Below are 14,540 nucleotides of genomic sequence, written 5' to 3' on the forward strand. Positions count from 1 at the left end.
TAAGGAAGCAGCACAAACACACTTGTTGGGGACAGTCGCATTGTTTATTCCCATGCAGTAACGTCCACATTTGTTCAATGAAAATGTACCTAGTAAATATTTTTTTGAAAAATCTATATGGTAAAAATAAATAAATGTGACTTCAAAACATTTTATATGGGCTCAAACATGTAGTACAAATTCATCTATTAGTTTATTTATATACCTAAAAAGTAAAATGTAGTTTTCAAACAGTTACTAGTTGGAAAAAAAGATGACGTGACAGAATCTGGATACAGACAGTTGTATTGTTCAAACCGACATAAAGTAGAGAAAGCTGTACCGATTATTACTTCTTGAAGCAGTATCTAATGGCACTGAAAAGTATTATTACAAAAGCTTGAGTTGAAATTCATTCAATCTACCCTCCCATTCTACTGGTTTGTTATAACAGGTGTCATTACTGGCCATAAAGTAAAAAAAGAATCGAAGAGTCTATAACATTCATCTTGAGGGCAACCCTCACCAGTTTCCGCTTGAAAAAAAAAAAACCATCACAGTATACATTTCCAGTATGTCTGATTGAGCATATAGTTTACCTATAAAATGATCTAACCAGAGATTATAACCTACTGTATCCTAAATGTAAGTACAGCTGGAAAGCAGTTTTTTAAACTAACCCCAGGATTACTACAAGCAATGGATATGAGCCCAGGCAAAACTAAGCAGCTGAAACATGGAGTCCTCACATAGCTGACACAGTCTCAGTTAATTGGTTCACTTTCTGTCTGCCTGTGAGGGCTGTAAAGAGGAATCATGTGTGTGTAGTGCTCCAGAGGAACTGTTGGGGGAAACCGCTAGTGCATCCAGTGGTTTTGGGCAGGCAGTTGGCTCAGCTGGATTGACCTGGCACTGAACTGTGTTCAAAACAGCTCCATCGGGACTAATGAGTAGCTTGGATGCTACGTTGGTATGCGAACCTAAGGGTGAGGGCTGCAGAGAGTGCTTTCCAAGTGCTTGATTGGTCAGATCGACAGATGGGTGGATGTTTGTCTTCAGTGATGTGATTGGTTGAGCTGGAGTAATTATTACACTGCTACCGAATGAAAGCGCCGTGACCACGGGTGCCGTTTCGAAGGTGTTGACGGTGCTTCCGATTGGCGGGACTGTAGCAATGGGCAGCATCCTAGACACTGCGCTTACAGTTGGCGGGACAGCCACTGTTGGCAATACCTGTGTCCGTGCGCCAGCGAGCACTGGTTGCATGACCGCAGGTCTAGATGTGTTGCCGAGTCCCGTGTGCACTAAAGCCTGTGATGGAGCAGTGGAGAGTGCTGCAATTCCAACTGCGGTCTGCAGGGGCTGTATGCCTGGGCCTGGGGTTGTCGCTGAAACCACCTGCTGGACAGGAAGAGAAGAATGCAAAGCCGGTGTGCCTGCTACCACAGGAGCTGCAGCTGAGGAGAAGGGTGGTATGACGGGGCTGGGCGGGGCAACAGCTGATGGGCTGGATAAAACAGGCAAGGATGATAAAGGTGCTGACAATCTGGACAAGGGGGGTGCTACTGCAGGCGAAATGGTGGATGAACATTCAGCTGGCGTGGGTGTACCAGCAGCTAACCTGATTGTAGTCAGTGCTGAGCCGAGAGCAGGGGCACTGGCTGCCACTGGGGAAACGCTGCCTAACCTCGGCGGCGATGAGACCAGAGTGGGCGTACCTACAGGTGGTGATGCAAAGTTACCAGCCTGCGCAGCCGGGAACCTAGGCAGAGCAGACACTACATTTGTTTTACTGGGTAACCACGCTGAGCCAAAACCAGGTGGTCCTGTTAGTCGGACTGGCGTGACATTTGGAGTAGTTGCTTGCAATGATGGACCAACAGCAGGTGTGCATGCTACAAAAGGAGAATTTACGCCTGGCACACCCAGAAACCTGGCTGGGGATTGGGGTAAAACTGGTGCTCGAGGGGCTACAGTGTCATGACTTCCCCCTTGGGGGGGTACTGATGCTCCAGCGCTGGTAGCACTGGCAGTAGGCACTTGTTGTGGTGCAGGGCTAGAGATGATAAGGATGTGGCTGCCTGGACCCAAACCCTGGGGAGGGACTACAAAACGTGCATTGTTAAGGAGGATCTGCGTGCCAGCAGCAAGGGGTGTGGAGGTGTTGATGACTATCCTCTGCTGGATTGTGCCAGTAGCAGAGGTGGTGAATGGCGTGGTTGTTGCAGAGGAGATGGGTTTATTGAGAGCAAGTTGAGAGGAAGGTAAGAAGGAAGTGGTTTCCTCACCAATGCCACTTTGGATATTTGAAGGCTGACGGATAAGAGTGGGTGTGGAGGTTTGGGCTGGGCTACTCTGCACAGTAGTAGTTACCTGAGCAGGAGAGTTGCCGAACAGCATACCTGCAGACATACCAAGGTCCTTCTTGGTGACGTTTCCTGCAGGCAGAGTGGCAGCAGTGGATGAGGAAGAGCCTGGTTGGGAGATCATGGCGAAGGAAGGGACACCCTTGAGCGGAGAGCTGGCGGTCGGAGAAGCGTGAGAGGCAAGCCGGGCGGAACAGCTTGTGATGGTATTTGAACTTGTAAGCGGGACCAGTCCAGCGGTGGTGGCTGTCGGACGGCCTGTATCTGAGACAGACACTGGTGTGCTCTTGGAAGGGGAACGCGACAGGGCACCTATGGTCTGTCCAATGGTTGTTGTCTTGCCTGACAACTGGATCTGAACACCTGGAGACACACAAGAGATATTTTATTCAATAGCTCAACATTGATAATGGGGCTGAATTTAGGGTATTAGTAGGAATGTCCCGATCAAGTTTTTTTGCCCCAGATCCGAGTCATTTAACATAGTGCCGATACCGACATTTCATATTATTAACAACTGATAAACTGTACAATTAACCCAAATAGTGAACGCAATAACTGCAGGAAGTGTGTGTAAAACGAGCGATTTGGATGAATTTTGAGCAGACTAGTTCCTGTGAATATTGCTTCAAAGATTTTAACTTTTAATACAAATCTCTGTGTTCTGTTTTTTACAATCACTCATAATTAAAAGGCTTCATTTTTTTTTTAGCAAATTCAACGTTTTCTTCTCCCTGATGCTTGGCCACTGTTCAAGTAGCTTTTTGGTTGCTTTAACTGCGTACTTTTCCAATGCAGGACGAGGCTGTTTAGCAGAGAGGGAAGGCTCTGTGACTATAGCTTGTGTTCAGGTCTTCACTGTATCCTTATCCTGTGAAATTTGTTTTAAAGTTTATATTTTAAATAATAATCCCAAATTTAAAATTAGCAATTTTATTTAATTGTTGTCACAGAAATTAATGAAATGCTGAGATATAGGCCAACTGTATATTTTTTTTAAAAAGCTGTCTTACACCCCTTAAAATCAAGAAGGCCTCGCGACCCCTAGCTCAATATAGCCGATACCAATCAGTTAAAAAATCCCTTAATTGGCCCCAAAACTGATCTTTGAGATCGGATTTGGACATCCCTAGGTCTTAGTATTACCACTTTAATACAATATTTAAATTACTAAATACTGTAGCATCTAAAAAAAACTTAGCTTCACATTCCTCCAACTACATTATGAATTCTACATGTACTAATTGATAAGGTCCCATTGTTGCTATATTTACAGACTGAATCAAAAACAAGATACAGAAGACATAATGAGAATACCAGTGAAACATCACATCAAACAAACCCACCTGAGGGCAGAGTGATGTTCTTGAGCTTGGACAATGCTTCTGAGTTGACAACAGGTTGGCCTGGGCTCAATCCCATCTTTAGAGTCTGACTTGATAATGAAGTGGTCAGCAGTTGTCCACTAGCCCCCATTGCTATCGCCTGCTTTGGGATGCTTCCCACAGAGGTGGTGGTTGATGTCGCTGTGGGCTGGCTGATGAACATGACTCTGGAGCTAGGAAGGGATTTTGTGTAGGAGGGCGTACCTTTAGATAAGGCTACAGTTGAGGCGGAGGAAGAAGAGGGAGTAACTAGGATGAATTTAGTAACTTGGGATCTCTCATCTGTACTGGCTCGCTTCACACCGGTCTTGCTGATGAACTCCGCTTGCGTGAGAACTTGGGGAACACCAGAGCTACTCAGTGATGGGACGACAACAGTGTTTTTTACTAATGAAGCTTGAAAATGAGAACCGGCAACAGGCGTCTGCGCTAGCTGGCCAATCTTCGTAGAAACAGCAGAGGTGTTGGAGCCTTGACTTATAGCAACAGTAGTGCCTGCGGACTGGCTTCCTGGGCCTGTAACGGGAATGCTACCAGTGACTGCAGAGAACATGGGCGTTGTGAGAGTGGAAGGGGATTTTAATACTGAAGGAACCTGCTTCTGAGGTTGGGCCACTGAGATACTTGTCACTGCTGGGATGGAGCAATGGGAAGTCTGAGAGGGAGCAGAAGAAGAGAGAGTCTGTGCCGTCTTGGAGATGAGGAAGGCTTTAAACTGAGGTGAGATGGTGATGACTGGACTGGTGGACAAAGAACCAAGCGCATTCTGGTCTGAGGATGTCTGGACTCTGACGATGCCCGTGTTGCCTCCTCTAGTTGTTACCAGGATGGACTGCGAGTCGCGGATACACACCGTCCTGAGCTCCTGTTTAGGGTCTGCAGATTTAATAGACTCAGTAGAAACTGCACTAGAAGGAGTCGTGATGGGTGAGGGGTTTGGAGTGACACCTTGGGGGCTGCAGACTTGTGCCCCCTTGTGTCCTGCTGTGTTTAGGGCCCCCCTTTGCAGACGAGGGGAAACAGAAGGAGAAAGTGTCCTGGCGTCTCGTAAGGGAGCCACTTGCTGAACAGGGATTCTGTTTTCGGGAATAGCGAACCCAGGCACATTGGTGGACATACAGAAGGGGCTGGCCACTTTAGAAACTGGGACCTGAATGCCCTTAGACTGTTGTTGATGTAATGAAGACACCTTTTCTTCAGTTTTGTGAATGAGAAGGTTAGAAGGCAGAATCACCAACTGCTGCATGATCTTCTCCCCAGTGTTCTGGTCCACGACGGGATGAACAGAGATCTTGACTGGGCTGTTGCTGTCTTTTCTCACCAGGTGACCCTGCCTCTCAGGTACTTTGTACACCACTTGGACAGGATTGTTTTGTACAGTCTGGGTTGGTTTCGCCTGTGGGGATTTAGGAAGAGCTGCCGTCACTGTAGCCATTCCTGGCTGTCTTACTACTTCAGTCTGTTGTAGTCCTTGTGCCTGATTTTGTTGCAAGTTCTGCTGGGAGCTGGATGGAGAACTTTGTGCTTTTGTAAGTGTTGTGGTAGTCACTGCAGAGGTAGGCAGGGAGACCAAAGACCCTTTGCTCTGTCTGTCTACGACGTTGATCCCTGTAAAATCATCAGGCCGTTTCATTAAGGTCACTTTGTTTCCCACACTCTTAGCCAGCAGGGTGGGGATGGGCGTGTAGCCCTTAGGTAGTCCAGTGGTGGGATGGATGATGGGGGTTCTGGGTGAAAGTGCTGCCCATGCTGAGTTTGAATCCCTGGATTGATTTGATGGTCTCAGTTCAGATCTAGACTGTGGCCCAGAGTCAGGGGTCGAAATAATGTTACTGCTGCCAGCCTGACTTCTGGGCGACAGATTGACGTGTGTTTCTGTGCTGGCCAGTGGGTGTTTTAGGTGGTTGGTAGGTTTGTAGGTCATCATTCTTTCTGCAGCAGATTCACCCACAAACTCCGTGATGTTTGCTGAGAACATAATAGAGATGTCTGTTAGGGATGCACTGATCAATGAGCCATCTATACAGGGTCAAAAGACAGGTAGTACAATTAATTTCACTTCCTCTAGGACAGTTAAATAAGCTCAGAACTGCGTAACTTTAATAACATTACCTCCACTCCAAAGACCTCTGGGAACCAGGTCCTCATCTTCTGATCTTCTATAATGATCTGAGAGTGAAAACACCTCCTTCCCCAAACCACTCGCTTCTTCATCATCATCTTCATCCTCCGATCTTCTATAATGATCTGAGATTGAAAACACCTCCTTCCCCAAACTCCTCTCTTCTTCATCATCATCTTCATCCTCATCATCTGATGATGATGATGAAATACTCTCCTCACGCACAAAGTTATTGTATTCTGGGTGCTTCTTGAAATCATCAAATTCCTTCTTCAAACGAAGCCTGATGTTGAAGCAAGAGAAGAAAAGAAGGATTTGTCTCCAGCTGAGCAATTACTTTATGACAAAAGAGCTTTTTTAATCAGTCATATGCTTTGTGCTGGTCAGCTGAGCTCAAACTGCACAATACTAAGAATTATTATCAGCACTTAGCTTTGACAAAAAAAGTATCTATGAAGGTTCGATCCAATCAAATGAGCTGTACCTGTTCCTTTGGTAGGCCTTAACCAGTTTGGGTTCCCAGGGCGAGAGCTCGTTCAGTAGTCTGATCAGAGTGCTGTGGAGGTCTTTCACTGCTTCTCTCCTATAATACCACCGACCCTGTGAGTTCAAACATGCAAAGGAAACCTGAGTCAAGTCACCAAAATTAAAATTTGTGACCGCATCGTATTCTCCACCAAATACAGAAGGCTCTGGAGCATGTGTAGAAAGCATCTTGGCAGAACTAGGATTGCCACCTACCAATCTCTCTTTGGTGCTCTCCAGGTCATCAAGCTCATCTTCTGTCTTACCGATGAGCTCTCGCAACCCCTCAAGACTGGTGCATACCAACTACAGAGGAGGTAAAACAAATCGAGTAAGAAATTCGTAATAAAGAAAGAGAGACAAGATAAACGAGGGGGAGAAGAAGGGTGAGGCTTAAAAGGGAAACTTTGCCGATTTTCAACCGGCTTTTGTATCGTTGCAATGCGGGTGGTATGTGCAAATGAACGATGTTCAGGTTCCCTCCGTTCCTTGGAGCTCCCCGCTCAACCGCCGGCAATAGTCCACAGGATGACACGAAATGATGCGTTTTACATCACCCAGCGGACCCTCACCTAAGCTGAACATTGCAACGATACAAAGCCAGTTGAAAATCAGCAAAGTTTCCCTTTATATCAAGACTATAAAATAGTTTTATGGAGGAATGTTCTGGAATATATGGGTGAATGATTAGAACTGCCCAGATCACCAAGTTTGTGTCTCCTCGGGGACAAAACCGTAGTGCCACAGTTATGTAAATTTGCACTGAGAGTAATAACAACAGGCTTAATAACTCGCCTGATTCTAAGATGTTGGAGAGAGCCTCAAACACCTACACTGAAAATATGGAGGGTACAAATAATGGAAATAGTTGTATGTGAAAAGATGATGGGAAGTTTGAACTAGAAGAATAAAATGATTAAATAACAATAAGACAGCTTTAGTGGGTATATGTCCGGAGTGAGCAACCCAACCTTATCAATATTTTGATGGTATGATACAGCACATATGTCATTGTTTACATGTGCCAATGCCCACTGCATTATTGTAACCAATAATTGCCTTTTTTATATGAATGTCTGATAGCTTTCCTGCCTGCTTGTTGTTTTTTTCACCTTTTTGTCGCTGGATATAGCGGTTATAAAACTCAATCAAACTTTAAATTATATATATAAAAAAAGACTAGAAAATTGTTATAAATTAACTTTTTTTTTGAATGATTATTCAGTTAATACACCATTAAAATACACTGTTAAAGAAATAAGAGTCTATATTTCAGCATGAGTGTGACTACCTTAAATGATGGCTCAACTGGAGGTTCATCTTTCATTTTCTTTGACGATTCAAGCTTTTTTCCTGTCAATGAGACAACGAATATAATTATTGAACCAACATGTTTTTACTGAGGAACGTAAAACTTAATATTGGGAAGAAAATAGAGGAAGAAAATATCCCATGTGGTATTGTCTCTATGAATGCACACTTACTAGCTGAGCTTGATGCAATACCAAAGAAACCATTGGTCAACGTTGAGCTTATTCTCACCTGTTTTATGTTTCTTCTTCTTGTCTTTTCTTTTGATCGTTGGGGCAACTCTGCGCACTGCAGACTTGGTAGTCTCAGCTGGGTACAGCCTCATCCGGTCCACGTGCTGCAGCTGCTTGTGCTCTCCTTTCACTCTTGGCAGCGGTTCCCTCCCTCGCCTTTTCTTCCGCTTTTTTCTTTTTGTCCAGATTTTGTCATTCACCCTCTCTTCACTTGAGTTTTGAGAACTCTCAGAAGACACCAGCCCTGATGTACCACAGCCGCAGTCATAGTCCTCAGATTTAACATTACTAGTTTTGCTTTTGCAACAATCCAAACAGGAAGGCATTTGGTGTCCCAGACTGGGACTTCCTCCCTCCATTTTCATTGGTTTGGTTGGGGGTGAGCGAGCAGGTGACCTGCCTGTGTAGCTGTGCTCCCCTACACTCAGACAGGGCTCCTGTGTCTCTGCTTTAATGGTGCGCATTGAGCCCAATGAGAAGCCCGGCTCCTGTTTTAATCTGAGTCGCTTGGATTGATGCTCCAACTCTAGAGTTTCTTCCTTCAAATTCATTCCCACACCACGCCCTCCAATAGGACTAGTGTGTGAAAAGTAAAAGGAGTTAGTGTGTATTTTTAAGTCCAATTTAGAGTCTTCACAGGAGTCTCCATCAGAGGACCCCGATTCAGAAACCTCCTTCTTCAGTGACCACAATTTACACTTTTTATCTCCATCTCCATCCCTGTTTTCCCCTTTGAAAACCCCAAGTGCTCTCCCCTTTCCAAAATCATCAGACTCTCCTGTGTCCATTGAGCCTCCATAACACCCCCTGTCACTTGTAACCCCCTCTTCCTTCATTCCATCCGACTCTTCACCCTCTGTCTCTGGCTCTACATCAACCTTTTTGACCCACACAGAAGGGAAAGGAAAAGCGGGGGGTGTGCTGGGGCTCTGGCGGTAGATTCTCAGGTCTGCCCCACAGAAATGTGGGAAATGTATATAGGCATTCTCCTTGCTGTCGTAGCCCAAAATAGACTCCCTACATTCATGAATGGGCTGGGCCAGGAGAGCACCCTGCACATATTTCTGTGTCTCATACACATGGTCACACAGCGCCTTCAGAAGCCATACTCGCTGGTAGAGTGGCAGCAAGTGAAAGGGTTTCTCCTCCAAAGGACTCACCTCCCCGAGAGTGCTGAAAAACTGGTGGCAGAGTCCCAGCTGCTCAGCCCGAGCTGGCTGATCATGGGAGGCACCAACAGCTCGATACCAGCCCATGACCCGCTGCCTGAGTTCTGACTCCCAGCGGTGGTAAGGCAGGGCAGGCCGGCGGTGCAGAGTGGCCCTCTGCTGGGGTGGGGACAGTAGGGAAGACATAATTTTGGACAGTAGGAGGCTGCAGCGGGGCATCAGCAAACAACGCTCCAGATCAAAAAACACAATCTCTGGAAGGTTAAGGGCAGACTGAGCCAGACAGAGAAAGTGCCCTATAGCAGGGAGTTCCCAAAGTGTGTCCACAGTGTGAGGGGAAGCCTGTGAAAGCAAAGTCTGCTCCCACTCTTCCACCTCTTTGGCTGACGTTTCCTCTGCCTCTTTCTTCTCAAGCTCACGTTGCCTGAAAGGTCAGAAAACATCGATTGTTGGCGGGTTTACGACAGCAACTTTTAATCTCTCTCAAATATTCACTCACCTCTTCTCCTCCTTGACCCTCTGCTGTTCTTCGAGCCGTAGGGCCTGGACCATGATAGACTCATGCCCACCGACAGTGATGGTAGCCAGGCTACGAGGTGCCAGCCTCCTCCTTGTAGAGGTGCCCCCTGAACTGCGTTCCTCTTCTGCACCAAAACGTCCTTTAGAAGTCACTGCCAAGGTCGTCTTCTCTCGCAGCGTCCTGGTTTGACAGACGAAGAGAAAAAAAAATATGTTTCAATACAAACTAATGACCTGTAACCTCCACTCTGAGTGTGTCTGTTACTGGTCGTCATGGAAACAACATGATTGACAGGCGTCAGACCATGTTGGAAATGCAGACAACAGTGGGCTGAAGGAACCTTTTAGTTCCTTGAAAGGTTTTAGGGACTAAAAGTCCCCGGAAAGAAACCCAGATTTACAGTGCCTTCTGTATTATAAGAATCAGGTTGAAATATATTGCTTGACTGACTTACATGTGTTGTTGCTTTTGTTTTGTTTCTCAGTCACTGGTACTGTTAAAACAGGTCATAAGCCTTTTACTTCAACTTTCTACCAAAGACAACAAAGGTCTTTTATGTGGATTAGCATTTTAAATTGTATACACTGTAACAATCTGGAAAACAGGACAATGTCCAGAGCATTAAAATGCTAATTATTTTAAATGTATATGAAGTCAGTGAAAAGGTGTCATAACTAAAGACGATAGAGTGCTCCGGGGATGAAGTATTTTTGTAGGCCAACCAGGAAATTGTCAGGATGGTTGGAAGTAATACAGACATCTACACCACTGATAACCCAACAGCAAAACATGTGTTTAAAATGCATAAAGAATTAGTTTGTGGCCATTTTAAATCATGCTACTGAGTAAATCACCTATCGTCATTGTGAAATCATAGTATGCCGTTGAACAAACTCCCATTCTCTCATTAATAAAACAACAGATATAATATAGGCACTTTACATTTATGCCATGTAGAAGTACTCGAAGGCAATAAAGTAATTCTAATATAATATTTCAAAAACTGCATCTACTAAATGTTTGTGAACTAACTTTTCCAGGCAAATATTCGTTGACCAGCAACATTAACCTCTATTATTGCAACTGTATGATGGGTTTGAACGTTTGCCAGCTAAGCAATTTTTCTCAACAGTGTAATTACATCATGTTTATTGTTTACCTGGATAGCAATGTAAGCTTCTGCTCCAGCATGATTTCCAGCTTTTGAGCCTGTTTGGAGATCCAGTGGTCCACCCCGTGGCAGCGATAACAGTTCTCCAGCATCAGCCTGAAGTCTGCAACAAACTCTGTTATGGTCCCATACTCTTGGTTGATAAACTTCTCCTCCATCCTCCGCAAGCACATCGACCGCCTGAGCTGTGCCTGACCCCTTCCCCAGACACCTCCGATACCATGCTGGGCCTCCTGGTGGCCGATGGGATGGAGGAACGGGCTGGTGATGCCTTTGTGCTTGTCCAAAAGGAAGCCAGTGAATATTCTATAAGCTTGCTGGACCTCATAGTTCATATCCTCCTCAAAGCTATTGCTGTTGGTGGAAATGCAGACCTCAGGCAGAGAGAGGTCACTGTTAGAGAACTCTGACATGCCATCATTGCTCAGAGCAAGGTGGTCACCCTCAGCGGTAACATCTCCACTATCACTTGGACAGTGTAATAATACCACAGTCTCAACTTCACAGGTGCCATTACTGAGCCCATCGTCAGTTATGATCAGGTCAGTGCTGCTGTTGCTCACCCACTTGGATTGTGAAGACATGATGGGCTGCTGAAGTGCCGAGAGTTGGTCAGTCACAGTCAAGTCCTGGTTGTGGAACAACTGTTGAATACAAGCTGCTGTGATTTGGTCTGTCACATCCACCTGATCCATGGAGCAGGCACCTGAAGTGGGTAAACAGGTGTCACCTTTTGTTGGACATTGATGTTGCAACAACACATTTTGATGCAAGGGAAAACTAAAACCACAACAAATAAAAAAAGTGCTTACTAAGCATTTAGTAAGTTTCTTTGGTATTGCATCAAGCTCAGCTAGTAAGTGTGCATTCATAGCGACAACACCATATGGGATATTTTCTTTCTAATATTAAGTTTATGTTCCTCAATAATAATGGTTAAATAATTATATTTGTTGTGACAAAAAGCAATGACAGCAGAGAGATGCTGCTACATACCTAACATACCTGAGATTGCTCGGCTAAGTTTGCTGACATTACAATCCCTGTCATGGAGCAGGTGCTCACATTATTACAGCCACATGATGCTCTGAACACTGGGATGTCTATCACAATGTGCACAAATTACTAGCATTAAACTCATTTTGCATAATCTCTGCAAACTTTTCCCTGTTTCTCTGGATCAAAGGCTAGCTAGCTTGAAGTTAGCTATTAGCGAGCTAACTAACGGTTTAACAACAATATAAGTAAACAAACTTTGCTCTGCTTGCTCACATGGAGATCTACAGTCCCTTATCACAAGACCAGAGGCAGAGCTTCGGCTACCTAACAACATACCTCGACGTTTTCCAGTGCAGCTCCACAGACCTCCAGACACGCAACCAGCTCTTAGCAAAGCTTAGCTTAGCTTAGCACGACAGCCTGCTCGCTAGTAGCTAGGTTAGCTTGCTATTGTCTCCAGTCTGGGGCCTGCAATTGCTGCGTTCGCTGTCCATAATGAAAACACCGTAGCAATGAAACGTCCGGCAGGTAGAAAGTTATGCAGGCATGTCATGTCGTCAGCAACACGGAGTGATGTCAGTGACAGCAGAGATAAGCTAAAGGAGCATCAGCCGGAGTAACACTAGTTAGCTGATTGTCCGACACTGTTCATTCTCACTACTAGCCGTCCAGCTAACCAGCTGGGTCTGCAATGTTGACAGCCACTTTATGACGAGTACAACATCATAGGTGCACTTTAGAAATGCGCCATGTGTCAGATATACTCTGAAGCCTGTGGGCTTTAAAAACAGCTAGTAAGCGACTACTCTGTCTGACTGCTTTGAAGGCTGCTGACTGAACCGTCCACTTCACTGCCACCCTGCGTGCTCCTGATGCAAACGTGCGCAGTTTGACGTCGCGATACTGTCGCATGTCACACAGCACATTATGTTATTGTTGGTTTTGTATGGAAGTTTTTATTGTATGGAAGTTGTTATTGTATGGAAGTTGTTATTGGACTTTATTAGTTGTAATCCACAGAAGACATTCCACAAATGTGTACCATGATCTGCAAATATTTCACTATCCACAAACATGTATTTTTGTATTTGTGTTATGTATCTGAAGTTTACACTGTACATGGAGGAGACTCTTTCTGTAACTCATTTAAAAAACACTTAAACACTCAAGTTATAGATGAGAGTTTACATGCTGCTGATTCGTGGTTGTGCACAGTATAGTCTTGTCTCCGATGTGCATTTTTTTTTTTATAATTTTGAATGACAGCTGTCTCCAGATGATCCTCTTTTAGTGGCAATGGTTGACACAATCAACAATAAGGTTAATAATACAGTGCAAAGTGAGCATATGTCAGAAATAGCTCATAAAAATTGAGGTTTTTATTGGACTTTATTAGTTGTAATCCACAGAAGACAATCCACAAATGTGTACCATGATCTGAAAATATTTCACTCTCCACAAACATGTATTTTTGTATTTGTGTGTTGTAAAAAACACTTAAACACTGAAGTTATAGATGAGTTTACACGCTGCTGACTCCTTGTTGTGCACAATAGTCTTGTCGCTAAAGTGCATTTTTTTAATGATTTTGAATGACAGCTGTCTCGAGATGCTCCTCTTTTAGTGGCAATGGGTGACACAATCAAAAATAAGGTTAATGATACAGTGCAAAGTGAGTATATGTCAGAAATAGCTCCAAAACTATGGAAGTTTTTATTGTATGGAAGATTTTATTGGACTTTATTAGTTGTAACCAACAGAAGACATTCCACAAATGCACAGGAAGGGCAAATATTCCACGTGTAGAAATAGATGCACAAATGCGTGTTTAATATAATATAAAGTCCAATAAAAACTTCCATATTATTGGACTTTATTAGTTGTAACCCACAGAAGACATTCCACAAATGCACAGGAAAGCGATCTGTAAATGCGAAATAGATGCACAAATGTGTAGATATCACTTTACATGTAAACCTTAAAATACGTATTTACAGAGTAAGTTATGTGTATTTGCAAATCACCCTGTATTATTTTTGTGGATGTGACCTTTACACAACACAAATACAAAAATACATGTTTGTGGATAGTGAAATATTTCAGGTCATGGTACACATTTGTGGAATGTCTTCTGTGGGTTACAACTAATAAAGTCCAATAAAAACTTCCATAGTTTTTTAACTATTTCTGACATATACTCACTTTGCACTGTATTACTAACCTTATTTTTGATTGTGTCCCCCATTGCCACTAAAAGAGGAGCATCTCGAGACAGCTGTCATTAAAAATCATTAAAAAAAAAAATGCACATTAGTGACAAGACTATACTGTGCACAACAACGAATCAGCAGCATGTAAACTCTCATCTATAACTTGAGTGTTTTTAAATGAGTTACAGAAAGAGTCTCCTCCATGTACAGTCTAAACTTCAGCAGCATGCAGTACCCACTTTTAACCGCTAAATGTCGCTGGTGACGCATGTACAACACACAGTTGTTGGACTACTGGGCTTTTCTGTGCCCTTTGTTTGGCCTCTCAGGTAACTCTTGAACACAGGCTGTTTGTTCACCGCCTTTGAAAAGCTCCACCACATGGTTATTCTGGTTATGGCTATATGTTTGGGACTAGTGTGTGTGTAAATCCGATCACAGGAGGCAGGATTTGTTCACTGCCTGAGAAAATTGAATACTTGACAGACCTGACTCAAGACAAAATTACCTCTCCTTTTATTGTGTTTTTTTTTTTTCCATTATTTTCTTT

General features: G+C 44.0%; 1 protein-coding gene across 1 annotated transcript; it reads right to left on the reverse strand.

Annotated features, from left to right (window-relative positions):
* Nucleotides 1-27: 27 nt before the first annotated feature.
* Nucleotides 28-12,668, reverse strand: brd10 (bromodomain containing 10). The gene is made up of 10 exons (XM_074616833.1): nt 12,117-12,668; nt 10,770-11,487; nt 9,590-9,790; nt 7,920-9,514; nt 7,669-7,730; nt 6,594-6,683; nt 6,337-6,452; nt 5,843-6,135; nt 3,692-5,698; nt 28-2,708 (listed from the first exon to the last, which is right to left on the reverse strand). Exons 2-10 carry the CDS (start codon nt 11,474-11,476, stop codon nt 757-759), a joined length of 7,023 nt encoding a protein of 2,340 aa, XP_074472934.1. The 5' UTR covers nt 11,477-11,487; nt 12,117-12,668; the 3' UTR covers nt 28-756.
* Nucleotides 12,669-14,540: the final 1,872 nt, after the last annotated feature.

This window comes from Sebastes fasciatus, chromosome 19 (assembly GCF_043250625.1).
Source record: "Sebastes fasciatus isolate fSebFas1 chromosome 19, fSebFas1.pri, whole genome shotgun sequence".
Lineage (NCBI taxonomy): Eukaryota > Metazoa > Chordata > Actinopteri > Perciformes > Sebastidae > Sebastes > Sebastes fasciatus.

Coding starts and splice junctions, on each gene's coding strand:
- brd10 (XM_074616833.1), bottom strand. CDS start 11,476: ATGGATCAGGTGGATGTGACAGACCAAATCACAGCAGCTTGTATTCAA. Junction 6,453..6,593: donor AGAGCACCAAAGAGAGATTG/GTAGGTGGCAAT, acceptor TTGAACTCACAG/GGTCGGTGGTATTATAGGAG. Junction 6,136..6,336: donor AAGGCCTACCAAAGGAACAG/GTACAGCTCATT, acceptor CTTCAACATCAG/GCTTCGTTTGAAGAAGGAAT.